The sequence below is a fragment of the Lycium barbarum genome, chromosome 4 (genome assembly GCF_019175385.1).
Source record: "Lycium barbarum isolate Lr01 chromosome 4, ASM1917538v2, whole genome shotgun sequence".
NCBI lineage: Eukaryota > Viridiplantae > Streptophyta > Magnoliopsida > Solanales > Solanaceae > Lycium > Lycium barbarum.
Genome location: NC_083340.1, coordinates 12149056 through 12169648, shown reverse-complemented (window position 1 = coordinate 12169648; position 20593 = coordinate 12149056). Strand labels below are relative to the sequence as shown.

At 33.7% G+C, this 20593-nt stretch overlaps 2 protein-coding genes across 4 annotated transcripts; both read right to left on the bottom strand.

Annotated features, from left to right (window-relative positions):
- Positions 1-271: 271 nt before the first annotated feature.
- Positions 272-3812, bottom strand: LOC132635220 (probable BOI-related E3 ubiquitin-protein ligase 2). The gene is made up of 4 exons (XM_060351514.1): positions 2703-3812; positions 2465-2586; positions 1853-2193; positions 272-1290 (listed from the first exon to the last, which is right to left on the bottom strand). The coding sequence occupies exons 1-4, from the start codon at positions 2747-2749 to the stop codon at positions 760-762; spliced, it is 1041 nt and encodes a 346-aa protein (XP_060207497.1). The 5' UTR covers positions 2750-3812; the 3' UTR covers positions 272-759.
- A 14462-nt stretch (positions 3813-18274) lies between these two features.
- On the bottom strand, positions 18275-20245 carry LOC132635219 (reticulon-like protein B22). 3 transcript variants are annotated; one of them, XM_060351511.1, is made up of 2 exons: positions 20087-20245; positions 18275-19368 (listed from the first exon to the last, which is right to left on the bottom strand). In XM_060351511.1, the coding sequence occupies exon 2, from the start codon at positions 19167-19169 to the stop codon at positions 18600-18602; it is 570 nt and encodes a 189-aa protein (XP_060207494.1). In that variant the 5' UTR covers positions 19170-19368; positions 20087-20245; the 3' UTR covers positions 18275-18599. The 3 variants fall into 3 exon arrangements, with proteins under 3 accessions (XP_060207494.1, XP_060207496.1, XP_060207495.1); XM_060351513.1 differs by lacking the exon at positions 20087-20245 and adding an exon at positions 19965-19985; XM_060351512.1 differs by lacking the exon at positions 20087-20245 and adding an exon at positions 19750-19907.
- Between the last annotated feature and the right edge of the window lie 348 nt (positions 20246-20593).

Below are 20593 nucleotides of genomic sequence, written 5' to 3'. Positions count from 1 at the left end.
TTTTTATCTCAGCCCTTGATATTTTCTTTTCACCCCTCCTTAGGAGCTTTCCCCTTTTTGCTCCTTGGTGACTCAGGGTGCTTACTCGTGGTGATATTTCTTTTTTAAACCTTCCATCTGTTATCAGTGTCTTCTATTCCTATATACCTCAGGGAAATCAGGGGCATGTAAATTGCAATGAACTGCCAGTAATAAAATATGAATCATGAATAACTGATAATAGTAATATTTTCATGATGCCGTCGTAGGAAGGCAAAAAGAAAGAAAAAAATGACGAAAATTGTTTTATAATGTCACGGACGGTAAATAAACGAATTTACAAATGAATAAAATTTCTAAAAGAAGGAAAAAGATAGGAAGAGAACACAAAATGATGCCTCATCTCAAACTGCGTTTTACCTCTCCTAAATAAAAGAAAAAAAAGGAAAAGATCCTTGATTTGTTGGAAAAAGTAAACCCCAAGAAAAAGAGTAAAGAAAAGAAAAAAAATCTGGAAAAAAGGAATATATAGTTATTAAATGAAATATTATTTTTGTTTCATCTTTTCTTAATTTTTGTTTAACCTTTCTTTTTTCAAATGTAACTCCTTTTTACCATAGTTATTAAACAAAGTTTGGGCATTAGTTTTAACATAAGCGGGAGGGATTCCGCAGATCTTCCAAACTTAGAGCGCTCGGCATGCCGGATCACAGATTGATCATAGAACCTTATTTAATAAGCAAAACGCATTAGCCGTCCGCTCTCAAGTTGGGCAGGGACTTAACAGAGAAAGACTTCAACACTTGAGCTTCTTATGGAGAAACACAATGGGCAAGCTTGAGCAACAGCATCACATTCTGTACACACACACATATGTCGACACGGCAATATCACCACTGATGCAGCTCGTTTGTTACACCCTTTGCAACTCGGACCGGTCGATTCAACAACCCGGTCCGGGTCAATATAAGCCGATTCAGCATCCTCCGGTTCACCATTATTATTATTCCCTTCGTCTCTCTCGTTGTTATTATTATTATTACACGCGCCGTTGTTCATCATCGCGTGTTGTAACTGCGCTTGCAGTGTTGCTGCTGTAACTTCTTGTTGCCTAGCTCTCGCTTGCCACGCTTGCGCCTCTGCGCTCAATTGTGCTGCACGCGCTTCTAGTTCCGCGTTTCGACGCGCTGCTTTCGCCATTTCCGCTTCTTTTTCTCTTAGCCTTCGCGTTATTGACTCCTCTGCTGCTCCTATCAGCGCACGGTAGTGACGTTGCCTCTTCTCTGCTAACGTACGCCTCAGTTGTTCCCCCTATTTGGATTTTAAAAAAAAAAAATTAGTCCTCTGCAATTGAGAAATACAGAAAACAAATTTAAATAGCATATAGCAAATTTGCGAAAAATTTTCTGCTAACGTACGCCTCAATTGCTCTCCATATTTGAATATAAATATAATCTTCTGCAATTGAGAAATACGGAAAACAAATTCAAAAACATGGTAAATTTGGGAGGAAAATTCTATCTGTATGAGCTCGCTCACATTGCTGATTTTGCAAATGAGATGAATATTGAACTAGAATTCCATAGTAAAATCTAGAAAAATAGATTATAAAATAATTATTCATAACTTTGAATTTAAAAAAGCTAGAAAATAGATTTCAAATAGCTTTAGGCCGCCAATAGAATTGAGTCGCCCTGTTCCTAACTTGGATAAAAGAGAAGAGAGGAGTTGCCACAGTATGATGAATTCTCATGATACATTTTTGGCATGATTGGAGCAAAATCGATACTGACAATTCATATAGTCAATTACAACTATTTTGAAAACGTAGTTGTTATTGTTTGTATGGTAGAATTTTGGACAACAATTGTACCTGAATTAGGAGGAGATGATCAATTTCATCGCGTTGGTGTTTGATATGAGTAGCTAAGTCATCTGTTAATATTGAATAGAAAGCTGATGATTGAGAGGATTGAGGAGAAAGAGAGTGATGATGATGTTGTTGTTGTTGTTGCTGTTGGTCTCCGAAAGCTAAACGGAGACCGGTGGAGACAACATTCGGAGGCTGTTGCTGCGAAGGAGGCGATGTATGAAGCTGAGTTAAGTCAATGAGTTGCGGTTGAGGCTGAGATTGCATTGGCATCAATGGATAATTCATTGCTGCTGTTGTTGTACTTGTAAGTTCTCTTCCTCGTTTTCGTGTATTTTCCCCAACTGCCATCGCAAAATCACATCAATTTATGATCATAAAAACTCATTAGATTGAAATTTGTACGTTCAAATTGATTATAAAAGAGAGTAAAGTTTTCAAGCTTTTTGACTTATGGGCTTGAATTTGAAAAGCAGATGGAAATTTGTATGTTCAATTCAGGATTGATTCAAAAAGATGGAAAAAAAAAAAGTTAAGTTTCAAGCTTTTTTGACTTATGGGATTGAATTTGAAACTTTGTTGTTGTTATGTAGCTATGTAGTTTTTTTTCCTTACCTCCTGGATTGAATAGCATTTGTGTTTGATCAAGAAAAGATCCACCACCACCACCACCACCACCAGGTTGATGTTGCAATGAATAATCATTACCAAGTGGGCTTTTTCCTTCTTGTACATTTCTGCAATAGCCAAGAATCAAGGAAAATTCCATTAAGTACTTGTATACACAAAATAAAATAAATAGAAAGGGAGATAAGATTCAGAGAGAAACAGAGGAAGGGTGTTGAATGCATACCTGTTTAAAAAGAGAACATTAGATGGATATTGAGCTTGGACAGCCATTTCTAGAAATGGGGATATGATTAGAGAATTGAGAAGAGAAAGGCAGATAGATAGACTATATAGAGAGAAAAGGGGATTGTAAGTTGGAAGATGGTAATGAAGAGATGTGTGATTGGTGATTAAAAGGGGCTAACACATAAACAGCATGAATAGATAGAGAAGAAGATGCTCTAAACCAAGGCAGACTCTTCACTGACACCCTTCAAGAAAATACCAAAGAAATGTAAAGAATGAGGACAAGTTATGAAAGAGGAAAAAGAAAGAAGCTTTTTGAGAGAAGAGAGAGAGAGAGAGAGAGAGAGAGTGAGTGATGTTAAAGAGTGAATGAATCTTTTTACATATGAGAAGCCATTTCCAAGAACACCAACATTACCAATTTTTCTGCCTGCTCCTTCACTTTTTTTCCCAACCTAATAAAAACTTTTATCTTTTTTTAACTTTCTTCTGTTTTTTTCCCTCCTCAAAACTTGCCTTCCTTTGCTTGTTCCCTTATGCTTGCTTCTTTGGTATGCTAAATTGCTTTTGAAAGCATATGTAAAAGAGAGAGAGAAGAAATAGAGAGAATCAGTCCAAGAAAGAAAGAGGAGGGGTAGCCCGTCTTATTCTGGTTCTTGGTTTTCCTCTTTGCTTTGTTCTTCTCCTTTTGCGTGGCCTTAGCTTTGGTTTGGCTCTTTCTTTGGAGAGAACTCTCGTGTTTCTTATCAACTCTTTCCTTCACACCCCCTATTATTTATGATTCATTGAATTTTTCACTTGTACATATATATTGGTATTATCCACATACGTAAAGTTTTGTGTACATATATATATAATAATTATAGAGTATAGAGAAATAGAAGGAGAATCAATAAGGTAGATGTGAGGATAATAGTCTTGGAGTTGGGGTTGATATTGTTGTTGGGCGTGCAGAAGGTCTCTGCCGTTACCCCTGCCGCTGGAATTGTTTGTATATGGCCCATGCTGCTCACCTATCCCTCATATGACTACCTCCACCCTTTTTTTAAAAAAAAAAAAAAAAAAATTAGAGTACTAATTAAGGGAATAATTTGTCAAAGAAAATGGGGTCTAATCTTTTTAAGTAAATGGGGGAAATGTAATTGTATTGTATTATATTATATAGTCTATAGTCTTGGTAAATGGAGCACTATTTAAAGCGAGAGACAAACCTGTCCCTGTATGCATAGAGAAAGGGGATTGGTTTCTTGTTCCAATAATTAATTTTTTGATGTGGTCACAGAGGATCCATTTGCCTAATGCAAGATGCCTATCTAGTTGTTAAGCCGAGGTCACCTTCATTGTGAAATAGTTTTCTTCCTTTCTTTCTTATTTTTATAATATGATGATTATTTGCCTAGTGGGTCCTGAAAAATTATGATTCTTGAAATTAGATATTGCTGTTTGAGCTTGTCCAAAGTGGAATCGGATGGATGAGATGTACACACACATCAAAGGTCTTTTTTTTTTTTTTTTTTTGAAATTTCAAACAAAAAAAGGTTTTACTGACATATGTTGAATCTTACTTGGTTTTCAAGATTCAAACAGCTTAACTGCTAGTATTCATCACAATCCTTTTCTTACAAATAAAGAAGATATCCCGAATACTTCCGACCTAATTGCTATGTTTGTTGGCTGAGTTCGCTTCTTCTACTCTCAAAGTTAATGTTATACCAAAAAATTTCTTCAAATGAATCTGTCAAATTCACTCACCTATTATCCCTTCCATTTTTCCTATTATTTTGCCTAAGAGCAGGTGGAAATGGAAACTTCAAGAAACCTGAACCCTTTTAATTATTAAAACAAAAGGAGAGATTAATTTGCAAGGAATCAGAAAAAGATGGGGCTATGAATATAACTTTTCTCCCTTTTATTTTGCATTCTGGAATCTTGACTGTGTAATTAACAAGCTATTTTTTCCTCTTAACATAGTCATGTGGTAAAGCTGATTAGCTGAACACCCCATAATTACCTACCAATTAAATTGTACCATTTACGTTTAATATTGAACTAACAAGTTGGGTGACTATTTGGAAAATATGTTCATTTTTATGGTTGAGCAAAAAATAAAAATCTCCACCATACATCCTAATTAAATCTCTCCCATCTTGACAAAAATTAGCATCTTTTTCTGTCAACTAGGGGTGTACAAAGTAAACCGACAAACCGCACCAAACCAATAAACCGAGTCAAACCGAGAAAAAAACCCGACTAGTGGTTTGGTGTTGAGAAAAAAAAACCCGATCATAATTGGTTTGGTTTGGTTTTAACTAAAAAAAGTCAAACCGAACCAAACCAACCCGATATTACATGTATTCAATTTTTAAAATATTTTATACATAAAAATATTTATTTGTAATGGAATTTATAAACATTTCTTTTATTTTTTCGTAGTTTTTTTATCTATTATCATATTATTCAAGCTTGAACTTAGAATTTTGAATGTCAATAAGTTTTATATCCTATGGATATTTATAACTCAAATAAAATTCAAACCAAAACCAACTCAACACTAACGCTAACAAAAGAAATTCAATTTACCACTAGGAATGACAATAATGTTGGATATATATTCTTTAGTTTTGCATAACTAGTTTAGAGAGTGAAAATACATAACTTAAGTTTTTTTTCTTTGTCATGTAATTAATACTTATTAGCCGTGCTTATTTTAGCATGACTTAGTATTTTTAGATTATGGTCATTTTCTTTATGGCTCGTTAATTAGCAATATTTATTTTAACCGATTTTATTAGTTTTTGTTGAATATTTAAATATAATGTCATCACTCTTCTCACATTTTGTGTTATTTTTTTAAGAAACACCTTAATTATATAATTGTATCTTACTAGGACAGAAATATTTGAAGTAAAAGTTATATGTATTGTATCAAGACTATTCCGGAAAAAAAACTCGAAAAACCCGAGAAAACCGAATAACCCAAGAAAACCCGAGGTTGAAAAACCCGAATTTTATTAGTTTGGTTTGATTTGGTGTATAAATTTAAAAACTCGACGCGATTGGTTTGATTTGGTGTTTAAAAAATCTGAATCAATCCGGTCCATGTACACCCCTACTGTCAACCATGAAAAGTCATTTATAAATATCCATCCTGTGTGCTTTCATTCGTGAAGCATATGCCAGCCCATTCTTTCTCTTGGAATTGTCCTTTCCATCAATTGAGCCAAACACCATTGATGAAAACAACATTAAGAGTAAATAAAATGAAGTGCTCATTAAGGAAAACCCCTAACCTACACGACTCTCACGAATTGTCAGAACCTCCATCAAACGAACAAATTGAGTTGGAAGAAAAAGAAATGAGATAAACAATAATATTAACGTCCTCGTAATGCAAAACTCACTGCATCGATTAAATTAATATTAACATTAAGATTTTGGGTTCGAGTCATCAAGGATCTCCTGGGGAGGGGAGAATTTTTTAAAAAAAAAACATCAAATGATCACATTTCTTGCTTTATTCTTTTGAATTTTAAATTTACTTTATTTTTACAGTATGTATGCGCCGTGTGTTAGTTGAATTATAAAAGGATATCTCGGTGCACTAAGCTCTCAATATATGCTGGGTCTCGGTGAAGGACCGGACCACAAAGGTCTATTGTACGCGGCATTACCCTTGCTCGAACCCATGACCTCCTGGTCACATGACAACAACTTTAGAAAGTTATTAAATTTCTAAAAATATTTTATTACCCAAATTTAATAACTAAGGGTATGTTCGGTATGAAGGAAAATGTTTTCCTGGAAAATGTGTTCTTGAAAAATAAGTGAATTTCTACTTATTTTCTCATGTTCGTTTGGGTAGCGCAAAATAAGTGAATTTCTTACCTATTTTCTCATGTTCGTTAGGTTGGTAGAAAACATTTTCAGGAAAATACCCACCCAAGCCCCACAACTCCACCCCCAACCCCCAATTTTTTTTTTTAATTATTTAATTATTTTTTTGGATTTTGTAATTTTTTAAGGGGGTGGGGTGGTGCAAAAAACAAAAAAAAAAAATCAAAACTTTTTTTTTCAAAACAAAATTAATTTTTTTTGGGAGGGGTGGGTGGGGGTGGGGTGGGGTGGTGCAAAAAACAAAAAAAAATCATTTTTTTTTCAAAACAAAATTAATTTTTTTTGGGAGGGGTGGTGGGGGTGGGGCAAGGTTGGGAGGTGGGGGGAGCAGGAGTGGGGTGGGGTTGTGCAAAAAACAAAAAAACAAAAAAATTCAAAACTATTTTTTCAAAACAAAATTAATTTTTTTTTTGGGTGGGGGATGGGGACAGGGTGGGTGGTGTGGGGTGGTGCAAAAAAAAATTCAAAACTTTTTTTCAAAACAAAGTTAATTTTATTTTGGGAGGGGGTTGGGGTGGGGCAGGGGTGGGTGGGGTGAGGATGGCGTGAGGGTGGGGTGGGGTGGTGCAAAAAACCAAAAAAAAAAATTCTAAACTTTTTTTTCAAAACAAAATTATTTTTTTTTTTGCCAGGGGTGGGGCAAGGATGGGTGGGTGAGGTAGGCATGGGGGAAGGGGTGGCGTGGTGGGAGTAGTTGGGGGTGGATTGAATGCACTTATAGACTTGTTTTCCCTACTTTTATTTGGGAAGTCATTTTCTCCATTTTTGAGGAACTTGTTTTCCTAAAGAAAATGTTTTCCAAAATTTTTGACCAAACGAACATGAGAAAATTGAAAAATGTTTTCCTCCATACCGAACACACCCTAAATCAAACTATAAATATATGATAAGTTCAAAATTCATAAACTTTAAATGTGACTCCGTTTCTGGTCATCATCCCATGTACTGTTACAACTCTCTCTACTCTTTAATGCACAAGCATACCATTTGGTGATCATAGATTCTATGTGCACAATTATATACCTCTCCCCCATCCAACTCTTGTATATTTTGTTTTTTTTGCTATGTCTCTTTCTCATGACACACACTTTCTTATTCCAATTTTCTTTCTTTCTTAAGTTTAGAGTTTTTGTCCTTTTCTCAAAATTTTCATTATTTATATTTATTAGTTGTAATTACTTTGCCACGTAATGTGTAACTGATGCCAAATAACGTGTTGCATTTGATAGAAATCTCATTACATGGTTGTACACTTGTACTACAATGTTATTGTCTTGAACCGCCCAACTAAACCCCCACTAGAAAAAGGGAAGAAGAAAAAAAAATGCAAGCGAGATGATTTCAACGAAAATGGACCCAAAGGTATGGCTTAGTTGTTGATAAAACTGTAATAACAATCATGAGAGACAAGTTAATTTTTGGGGTTAAGTTCAAAATTAATTCGGTATATGTGTTGGTAGGAGGTACTTGAGTAAAATTAGTTGAGATGCACATAAACTAACAAAAAAAAATTACGGGAGACCAAAGTGGCAGAGATCGGACCATCGAAAAAGCAAAAATGCTGAGTGATTTATTTCTCATATGCCAAATTCTGATGAATAGAGTTATTCAATATTTACACCAAACACCTAGTGCAATAATTAAAGGATGCATTAGCAGGTTCGAATATCATCATTTCTAACAGAATTCAAAGAAGATAAATGTGGCTCTTATTTCACGGAAAATTCACTATTTAATATCTTCAAGGAAAATGATAAGAACCATATAATATGTTCTCAAAGGATTTAATCACCTTTTATGAGGCTGATTTATGTTTATTTCAGACATATTTTACCTTTAAGTCGACGCTAGTACTGTACACTACTCTGTAGCAATGAATGTAAATTAAGCACAAATATATGTTTTAGATAATTAGCATTTCAACTAATATATATAGAAGACAATGGATGTGTACACCCCCCTCCGGCCCTCCCACATCTACTTCTCTATACACGTTTATTTTGTAGGACCAAAAACCTAACATCTAATTACAAGGGAGATAATGATTAGCAAGCTTTGTTTGATTAATTGACTAATAAATTAAATAGCACAACGTAATAATCCAAGTCAAGTCAGAAATGCATGCAGGCCGAATTGATTGACTTTAGAGATAATTACTGAAATTATTGTCCTAATAATAATACTTACTGAGTGGTACACAATTGTTCACGCAATAGAGGTGGCCAAACCAACCTATACCATTCTTTATTTGCTCATCCCTTCATAAAACTTCAGCCTCCCCACCACATGAAAAACACAAATTTGTGATGAAATATTTATGATAAATAAATCTGTCAAAATTTGTGACAATTTTATACGGAATTTATTAATATGAACGAAGTTTGTGATGCACGTGATAATCCATCACAATTTAGTTACAAATTTGTGATAGAAATTACAGTTTGTCACAATTATGTCACAAATTTATGCCGGAAATGAGACCTTTTTTTTCTTTTTTTGTGAGTGAATATATGATATATCCATGATCTTTCCTTCTAATTTTTGTGTATATGTTTTTCAACATAGATTGCAGGTACGCAACGTTTTTTGAAGAATTTTAAGCAGCTACTATAATAGGTCTATTTCATGCTTTATGTCATTATGTGTCACTTCAAATCAATTTGTTCCAAAAAAAAAAAAAAAATGTGTCGCGTACGTATTAGCCTCCTATAGCGGTACGAATAATGGTCCTAATTCAATTCTGTAACACTGACTCTCCATCTCACGAGAATTAAAAAATGAAATAAAAATGGAAGACTACAACCACCTTATCAGAGACTAAATCCACAAGGATAAATTGGAGAATGATGTTTCTACAATTTTGAGGAGAGGGGGGACCATATAATTTCTTTTAACTTAAGATGATCTATATATCATTTAAGATGATCTAAATCATTTGTGTAATTGCCATTATATATATATATATGTGTGTTCGGTTTAACTTTCACGTACCTCGATTAATTTCATGGATTACCAACTACCTTCACCAACACATGTATCGGGTAATTATGCTACCGTCCATCTAAGCTTGAACAAATAAGAGGAAATCATCTAATTTTTTTTAATTCTTTGAAATTTAATTGCCATGATATTTTAATTGAGAAAACCAGGGATTAAACCGTTCACTTTGAAGTTCTATTTTTATGGCACAAAAAGAGATCATGTAATAATTCCCTTCTCTATTTTGTCATTTGGGACTTATTTAACCCTTGTTACACATAATAGTTTATCATATTGTAACATTCTGTCCTTCCGCGTAATTACTCGTGTGTTCTTGAAAACACCGGTAAAAATACGATGGCCACGATGGTTCTTATGAGTTGAGATAAAAAATAAAAATAAAATTAAAGATAAGTCCGGCCATGTCCTTCTATTGCATAAAAAGTATATTATCAGTCGCGGATGCTGTTTTGTAGCATTGGGTTCATTTGAATCTAGTATTTTAGACGCATATTACAAATTTATGAGTTATAATTTACTATAACTATAACAAATAGTAAATTTGAACCCATAATCTTAAAAATACAATGAATTTGATATTAAAACTCAGAAAATTAAACCCGCAAAATAAATCCTGAATCAACTTTTCGAAATATAAAATATAAGTTAATAAATCGAAAGGTGTAAGAGCTAAATGAGAAATTTTACTTAATTATAAATCTCGTGAAGAGTCGAGAGGCACACAAATTCCAACATGTAAGACGAATTCTTTTTTAAGTTCTAGAGGCCCTTAGAATCCTCGAAGTTGTTTTCTGTGCTGGAAGCTACTACAATTAATATAGTGCTGCCTAAATATTGTTTTGGAGTACTTAAATAAAGCAACCCTTGTGATTATGAGTCTTGACTATGAATATGTTGAAAGCCATCACAAAGCTAATAAGTATTACTATTTCAACTACTACTTGTATCACGCATATATACACCACAGAAGAATACACGCGTAATTCCTATTTAATTGCATGTTTCGAGAACAGGACCTAAGTACTAATGGACCTTTTTATTTTGCATTAAGTATATCTGAAATTACTACTTGTATTAGCTGAATCAATGACATTAGCGTTTGAATTCGGACAATGCATGCATGGTTTACATGTTTAGACAGTACAGTGTACCAGCTAATTTGTTGCTAACACAACTAACTTGCATAAACTTAAACAGTTTCCTAATCGATCTCTTAAAAAATACTCCATAATAAAATTCTTTTGATGGTTAATTTAAAATCAAATTCATGAATTGTTTATGTAAAAGTAGATTTTTCTAACATGGTGTTCGAGTGAAAAAGAATTTAAAACAGTATGATACTTACAATTTCACCTAAATGGTTGTTGGTTGGAGTCTTTAATTTCTTTTTGACTATAAAGATAAAGTTATTCTAGACTTCTGCAACGGTCTAAAAGAAAATAATCGGGCACTAAAATCAATTATAGGAAATGAGAAAAAATCTGAGTTTCTCCAGAAAATTAATCTTTGTTTTAACTTGTAACTTGGGAAACAACTACAAACCATAGTTAAGTTTACTGGGGACTGAATCATGCATGTTCGAAGTGTACATGTAACAAAAAATAGATTTGACTGATTCCCTAATTAAGTACTACAGTACTCATTTTCCAGACACTGTTTGTTTTTCTCCTTTTTTTGTATCTTATAGAATTGAAAAATCGTCATCACCGAGAGTACTGTCATGAAACCAGACTCCTTTCACGACTTGCAACAAACTTTTTATCCAACTATTCCCCATCCATTATTTTCTTGACCTAAACACACTCTTCCCAACTCCTTTTCAGATGCACTAGGTTTTCTAATTTCTCTTTCCCCATTTTTTAAATTTGGCTTATTTTCTTGACATATATATAACACCATGCCTATTCCACCATTCCCCACAGTCCACCCACTATTTGTGCTTTTTCTCAAAACTGAAAAGCACATCTCAATCAATCCTCCACCTTAATCTACAAATGGGATAAATTTATTCTTCCTAATTTCCATTATTTTATCTCTTCCATATCTACTCCTTTTCAATCTTGTTCACCTAAATTTATTCACGGAAAAACCCCTAAAAAAAAAAAGAGAACGTATTTTTAAACCTTTAAAGATCTCACTTGATATAGACTTGGTTTTCCGCCCAATGTCCGGTATCCATATTGGGCTGACTAAATCAAGGTTCACATCAAAAACTTTCATGCCAGTGGTAAAGCACTCGCTATACAAAAGCGACTTCATATACCGGACTCGAGTCCAAGACATCTAGTTAAGGACAAAAAAGTATTTACCATTCTACTACAACTCTTAGTTGGTGCAAGTTATTACCTTTGACATAGATGAGAGACCTACTAAATAAATCTTTGGTGCAAAATCCATCAAAGAAGAGGCAATCAAAGAGAATTATATTATTTTGAAACTAGAACATCAAAGGGAAGTGGTGAAACAAGTATAATATAAATAATTAATTGTTTGGTATTGACGAAAGGTCCATTGGTTAATGGATCAACTTAAATGAAAACCATTATCTAAATATATGACAACTTATAAGCATGACTTTGCTTTTGCTTTACTCGTAGGTGTGCTAGCAGGTGGATATGATCACATCTTCCAATTTATTTTCTTCTTTTTTGTCATGAGAAAAAAAGAAGACGATTAGGCTCGTATTGAACACAAATATTAAACAAAACAAAAAAAAAGACAGATAATACTTCTTTTTCTTTTTCGAAAGATTTTTTTTCCTGATTTACTTAGAAAGTAGCAACAACATAAATATATATATATATAAGAAAAAAAGAAGACGATTAGGCTCGTATTGAACACAAATATTAAACAAAACAAAAAAAAAGACAGATAATACTTCTTTTTCTTTTTCGAAAGATTTTTTTTCCTGATTTACTTAGAAAGTAGCAACAACATAAATAAATATATATATATATAATTTATGTTTTGAGAAAATTATTGGGTTCTGGGGACAATGTGTACTCATGCATCGTGTTAAATGAACTTGTCAGGCTTTGTATATATAAGGATGTATTATGAAGAAATGAGAAAGAGGGGTGGTAGATATTTAATAAATGAAAATGTCAGGGGAAGAAGGTGGGGGTGTTTAATAATATATAAACCAAGCAATGCAAAGTACTTTTGTCCTCCTCTTTGTGTGGTGATATGCATATATCAGGAATAATGGCTGTCACAAGAAAGGAGCTACTATGCATAAATTAGACCATGCTTCTCCCTTCTCCTTCAATGAAGCAACATCACTTGTGTGTACATGTGGGGTGTGATGGCCATTAAAATTTCGGTTTAGCCATTGTGCTTTCAAAGCTCACTCATTTGATTAGTTTGAATTTGTATCACCTAAGGGAAATTAATGGCAAAGTTCTTTATTTTATGGTTCGAGAAGTCTCCGATTTAAAGATTATCATATCTTTCAACGGTCAGTGTGGTGGTAGAAAATAGATGCAACATTGTAATATTAGGTTCATGTGAACTCAATACTTTCGATACGAAATATAAATTTATGTGTAAAAAGCAACTAAAATTACAACAAATAATAGGTCTAAATCCATAATTTTAAAACTATCTGAGTTTAATCCTAAAGATCTTAAACGTTGAAACTATAAAACTTAAATCCTGAATCCATTTATCTGTGGTGGATCTCTTGCTTGTATTTAGTTGCAAAGATACAAAGCTCCAATATATGCAAATCAAAATTCTCAACCCCATTGCCTCACTACCATAACCTAGAAAAGAGAATCTCAAAAGCCAAAAATCTGTTATAATTATTCATTGTGATCACAATGGACAGTGTTGGAGTCATTTTGAGGGCCCTGGGTAGGTTTGCGTTTGTTCTTCTCGATATTTTCTATGTAATATATGTCCCAAGAGTCTTGACAAGCAAAAGCCCCCACATTTAACTTTTATTTTAATTGCCTTGCAAAAGTTTAAATGAATGACGAAAAAGACAGAAGGCCCGTTTAGTTTTTAATTTTTTTCCTGCAGTTAGTCTTTAGACTTAAGTTCCTTCTCCATATTTTGTGACATTGGGTAATTTATATATTTTCACCACCGTAATATTGTTCTTAAGATGTTTGTGTAGATACAGGGAACTTAATTCATTTGTCCAGAAATACTGGTAGGTTTTGCATCATATATCGTACAAAGAGCTCACTTTATTAGTTATAGAATAATACTAATTATGTATTACATTTAATCAAATTTACCAGTATATCTTGTTTATATTTAGTTCAAATACAGAGGTAAAAGAGAAGGAATTTTAAAAATCCAAATGAAAAATCAGAATAAGAGGACCTTTAGGAAGACTATAGAGAATCCATAATTCCATATCCTTCAAAAAAGTGCAATAACTATCCCAATCTTTTTTTCGTACACAGTCACTACCAAGGACTGTTATGTCTATAGTTAATGTTACAGAGGGGACAAAACAGAAATTCAAAAAAGGAAATGCGGATTGGCAACACTTAAAAGACAGATCATCACATGCAAATGGCTTCAACCACAACAGTAGGGATTGAATCAAATATCATATATCGGCATCACATTTCCATGACATGATTCATTTTTAATAAAATCTCATGTGCAAAAGAGAGGGTCATGACTCAATGACTAATAATAATGCTACATGACGAAGGCTACAAAAATCATTGGTCCTCCCTTTAAAAAAAAGGATAATTATAGAGCACTGCACATCACATTAGCCTAACTTTTAAATGCTTTGGTTTCGAAAAAATATTATTCCAAAGTACTAATTGCATTTTGATCCCTTAAATTTTAGTAAATTTGGATATCGATCCTTTTAATGATTAGTTAAGCATATTTGATAGCTAATTAACGAAAATGTGTGTTTCTTATCTCTTTATATACTAGTAATACAAATATGGGATACTCGAACCATCTTTAGAATTATATATCCACAAATAATATGGAGTAACATACAAACTTAACATAAACACATTTATAAGCGAATGGTTTAGCACTTAATAATTCGTTAAATTTTTTAAGAATCACTATCAAAGGAATCAAAAGTGCACGTAGAAATTAATTGAAGGTTAAATGTGCTTAACTAAATACTACGAGGACCCAAATCAGATCGTTTCAATATTCGAAAGACTAAAAGTGCTATTTTCCATTTTCCAAATGGTAAAGTTAAAATAATGGCTACTAGAAGGGGGAATGTCAGTTCTTTCTTCAACTAAGTGGGGTCAATCCCTAATTAAGGATACTTCTGGGGACCAATTTTAAATTGGAAATAGAAAAACATTTGGCAAACTAGACTAGATTTGCCCGTCTTCGTCACAAAATTTAAAAAGATGAAATCCAGTGTTGGAAAATGCAGCATTAGTGGAGTACTTTTCTTAACATAAAAGTATTCCTTAACTAAATTTATATAACAAGAGAAGTATCTGTCCATTATGAAGCATGTGCTAAAACATTTTGGTTTAAAACATAATAATGATAACTACTACTACTATATGAAGTATTAATAGTTACTATATGGAGAAAAAATACCACCTCTTTATTTCGACTAGAAGCTTGTTGTATATGATGTATGTAGAATATTCTCTAACGTATTAAAGCATATACCATTTCTTAATTATATATCGTGGAAAATGGAAAAGAATAACAATTGAATAGTTACTATGTAGTACAATTGTTTCAGAATGTAACATCTTTTTATCACACGGATCCAGAAAATACAAGTCTTTACAGTTAATGGATTTTTAACTCTGTTGACGTGTTCATTGCCTACATCAAACGCAGTACCATAAAAACCTCCACAAAATTAAAGATACTTAATTTATCTCTACTTTCATTACTTAAATTAAATCAGATCATGCAGCAAGAAGCCTGCTGTGTCCCACTGGTTTAGTCATAATTCGAGCAAATGCAAACTCCAAGATTTTTTTTTCCCATTGAAAAAACTCTGATTAGTATAATTTCCTATCAAACTATTTTAATTAATTAAATACAAGACCCATGAACTGTCATCTAGTGAAAGGAAAACTTAAGCATAAAGAACCGAATTCCCCTCACATCCAGGCATTTGCTGGTCTATTATTATGTATTATCCTTCTCCCTTAGCCTTTTTAGGCCAGCAAGAGATCACTACTATATGAACTTTGACATTCATACTAATCAAAACTTACCTAAAAGACAGACACAAAGTATCTCGTGTTTACATAAGATTTCAGGATTCAATGCCGCATTCGGGTATGATTTATGAAGTTTACCCTGTCGCAAATATCAATAGTTGATTCCAAGGTTCGAACCCATAACCTATCCAAGGAAGTATACTAATATACAAATAAAATAGTTGACCCCATTGGTTATCTAATAAGATGATAACATCAGTTATGACTGCACCATTTTATTGGATTGTCGGTCCATTTTTCAATTAGTTACTCAATTAAGAAGAGCTAGTTGCTAGCTACAAAAAGTATTGCCAATATTTTCCTATCTTCCTTAATTTTTTTGGTGAGGAACTCAAGGAAATTAAAGAAGAAAAAATATGCCTTGAGAGGTACGTCGGAGAGAAAGCGATTTGTTATGTGACTATATATGATGCTGAACCAACCATGAGTTCATGGTTGTAGCCACACATTTTTTTATTTTCAATTCAAACTCCCTAATTCCTTTGTGGACTTATTTAGCGCGAATTCAAATCAATCGTATCAATATAAATTTAAATTAGTCTGAGTCAATAAATTTCAGATAATTTAGAAAGTATATATATATATTGCGGTGGCTATACATGAGCTCATAGTTATAACCACCCATGTTTAATGTTCAATTCAAACTTGTTAACCACTAGACAAGTTCACGAGGCACGACCCATGACTCTCTCAAGAGATATATTACTGTGTCCACACTTTAGCATCCCAAGAAAACTCTACTTTTCATGGCAGTGTTCACATATATACTTAACATTTACATAATACATGTATAAGTGTGTATTTATGGGGAAGAAAAGTCGTTCATTTACTTGACTAGTTTAGTTCAATTATTACGTATAGAATAAGAAAATCACCTATTAGAATTTGATCATTTCAAGTTTACATACACCACGAATACTAACCAATACGGTAATTATCAATTAGTATGAAACTTCAATTATATTAATTGTGTATAAAGATAACGACTACACATATATTATACGCGTACATATTTGTATTCATGTCATCTTTTTTCTTGTATTCCTTTATTTATCATGGGAACCATCAAGCTAGGCAAGGCAAGAAGAGTGGGGAAAATCATGTAAAACGGACTGGCCATTAATTTTCACGGAATTAATGAGTGAATATTGTGTGTAATGGCAGTATGTTGACATGGATGAAAACAAATTAAAATTTAGCTAGCTAGCTAAGAGAGATAGAGAAGCCCTTCATCTTTTTCAATGGTGCCAAGAGAATATATCATCATTTGAATTTGCTTTGGAAGGCACCTCTCTTTTTGACAAATGCATGATATATACCTTAATGCAATGACACTATTATATATGGTCCCTTTCGTATCTTGTCATACTTTTCATGATCAAGAAGGGGTCAGTTTATCAACTCGATCAGGGCAACTGCCAGCCTTTGAAAATCATGTGTTTTGGTTTTTCCTCCAATCTTATTCTTCATTATTTCTAATTATATATTCTCAACTAGATGTGAAGTTGTCTGTATGTTGTAACATGTGCCGGGATAACGCCTTTCCTCTGTAGAAACCGTGTGCAGTAAACCCGCGGAGGCCGTCTGTCATCCTAAGTAGTCCTCGCAAAGCTTTCGGGAAGAGGGATAGTCTTATATGTATGCATAGCATTTCTGGTCAATCCTGCCCAACCTAACTAAGAAGGATAGAGATGATGGTCTTCCTCTGATCTCCAAGCCGGCCATAATAGAATAGATCGGAGAACTAGTTAATAGCAATTTGTTCTCGTCTCATCAACAAGTAAAGGGAAAAAAATTACTACTCCATGTAATACTTACTTTGATACTAGTTCAAATTATCTCGCTGTCAGGAGGAGGACAGCTACGCCACCGCCCCTTTTACTCCCTTATATTAAGAGCTGTATACATAGTTTATACGGCACGAATATTGGGAGTTTGTGAACAAAGTCTAGTTTACAAGCTTCTTCAAACAAAAATTACTAGTGCTATTAATTATTATATAGAAAATAATCAAATTCTATATCATTGTTACTAATAACAATCTTCAGACTCTAATAACTCCATATCATACTACGCCTTTTAATAGTATATCATAAACTGAATGCTAATTAAAATGGATGAGAAAATATAAAAGAGTATTGAATAATTTATTAGTGATTGGTAATTTTCACCGGGAAATATTTGTGTCAACTTGATCGAATTGACAGTGATCATGAGAATAAGTGTCATTCAAACTAACAATTCCAATATAATGGTTCTAGCAAAATTTGACACCTACAGCAACTGGTTAGGATTCTCTTACAAACCCAAAAGTATGACCAATGTCATTGGAAATCAAGATTCCTCTATCTAAATCATCAAATATGCAAAGTCATATATATATATATATATATATATTTTACTTTCATTCTAGTGGTTCGCCTTTTTGGCCATTGATATCCAAAATGTCCACAAAAGATTTGACCACCCAATCTTGTAGATATCATAATAAAGTACTTAGCTTTAATTTTTAAAAAGAACATAGCTCTTTCATCAATTGACATCACAAGTGTTTTCTTTTCCATTTTTCTTTTGCGAACAGGTAAGCACTGCTAACAGCAAGCTAACAATTTATATCATGTCTCCTCATTAACTAGGGAAACAATCATCATGGGACTGGAAATATATTACAGAGACAGGTAACGAAATCACAAGGCTGCAGAAAATGCAAAGAGAATGCACATCTAATTGGCAAGAACACGCGACAGACCTGGCAAAATTTGGAATATGCCTCTTACGCCTTCCCTTTTGAAATAGATCAAATCAATTTAATCGTCCTGAACTGTGTTCGTGAAGTCCCTTCTCCTTGGATTCCTCGAGCTAATCAATTGCAAGTTCTCAGCAAGCAAATAAAGGCAAAGAAAGCAGAGCCCAGCATAAGCAATGGTAACACCCGACGCTATCCTTCCGAGAGCTGATAGCACATAAAGAGTAGCCACAACCTTAAAGAACAAGCGCTTATCATGGCCCGTAGCAGCAACCCGAAGAACAGACTCAGCAGCGCCGACAGTATTGGCGAGGCAGGCGAAAACCCTGTTGGCAGCATCCTGAGAGATCTGCCACTCAAGCGGATCCACAGGAACCGAGATGTTCATCTGACGAAACAAGAGGCCTAGAATGGCGAGTGAACAAAGGAGTACAATAAAGACGTCCGAGACAAGAGAGACGAGACTAGAATTCCGATAGGCACAGTGGTAGTAAACGAGGGATCCGCAGATGATGAGTATGAAGGGTTTACCACCAATATCCGTCTTCCTTGGGTTTACTATCCTTGTTGTGGTCTCGTTAGCATTCAATTCCATTGCACCTCTACTTTGAAGTGAAGCGACTTCGTTCATCCGTAATCAGCTTACCGATTCATTAATAAGCATTCATTCTTGGAATTTACAAGTAACAGATTATCCTCATATGGAGTTTGCCTGTCGCAGACGCTTCCAATGCCTCAATTATAGTTCGCCACCCAGATAGGCTATATGGACAATTTGTTGTAATGGTCAATCCTGGACGCTTATTTTCGGATGCTTCAAAATCCGTGGGCTGCAACAGATGTATTCAAAATTCTAAATCAGTAGGTTTTAATAACAATTGCTTTCCAAATTCTACGCTTCAATAGATTAGGAAACTTTTCCAATGGCACTTGTACCTTTACCACATACATGTCTATTGGTAAATAACTAAACATTATGTTAAAGAAATGCATTCTCTTTGGAATTTCTTTTCTTCACTATTTTCTAATGTATATCACCTTTCATCAGCATTTTTCTTCTTTGATAAGCTGCAGCTAACAATCATTGGATTTAAGGAAATATCAAACCAAAATTAAGTAATAAGGCAAATGTCATATATCTAGTAGAAACATTCAATCTTTTGTCACTCCAAAATAATAAGTAATGATGCAATTTCAGGAACAATAGTTACCTCTTATTTAAGAACTCACAGTAATTACTAGTATTGAATCTCAGGGTTTTGACAATATTTATTGAGATTTAAATCCTTACGAATCAAATCATTAAAGGAAACAGAGAAGAGAAACTGTGTGTTTAGTAAGTGCCCTGTCAAAAAATTAGGTTATGCATAACTGTTTCTAAAGTTGTATGATGCAATTACAATTTAAGAGAATTCAGTAGTCTAACCCTAACAGAGGGAGAGTTCACAATTTATATCAATAAAAGAATCCCAAATTGGATTATGCAAAACAGCCGTATATTTAGAACCCTCAATTATCCAATAAAAATAGGCAAGAAAGTATACATACCAATGACGGAGGCGCCAGTTCAAGTTGCGTGGCCGGGAAATACCAATGGCGGTGGCAGTAGAGAAATGGATTACTCAACGGGTTACGGATTGCGAATCTAAAAGCTGATTTTTCTACTTTCTTTATTTTATTATTGCTTCGTCCATCTATTTTTACTTGTCATGTATATTAAAAATAATTATCTATTTTTACTTGTCTAATTTGTAAAATTAAGAGATACTTTTTGATATCAATTTTACCCTTGTTATTGGCTGCACAACTTTAAAGTATATCTTATTGATTTTTATCTTTAGGTTACTTAGCAATAATTAGGGATGAGATAGTAAAATTATCATTTTATTTTTTGTTCCTTAATAGGGGCGTCAAGTCAATACATAACAAGTAAAAATTGATGGAGGGATTATCTTCTTCCTTAAAGGTGGCAACCGGTTCCAACCGGAACCGGTTATGGAACCAGTTAGGAAACCGGCCGGTTCCGGTTTACCGGTTTTAAACCTCAAACCGGAA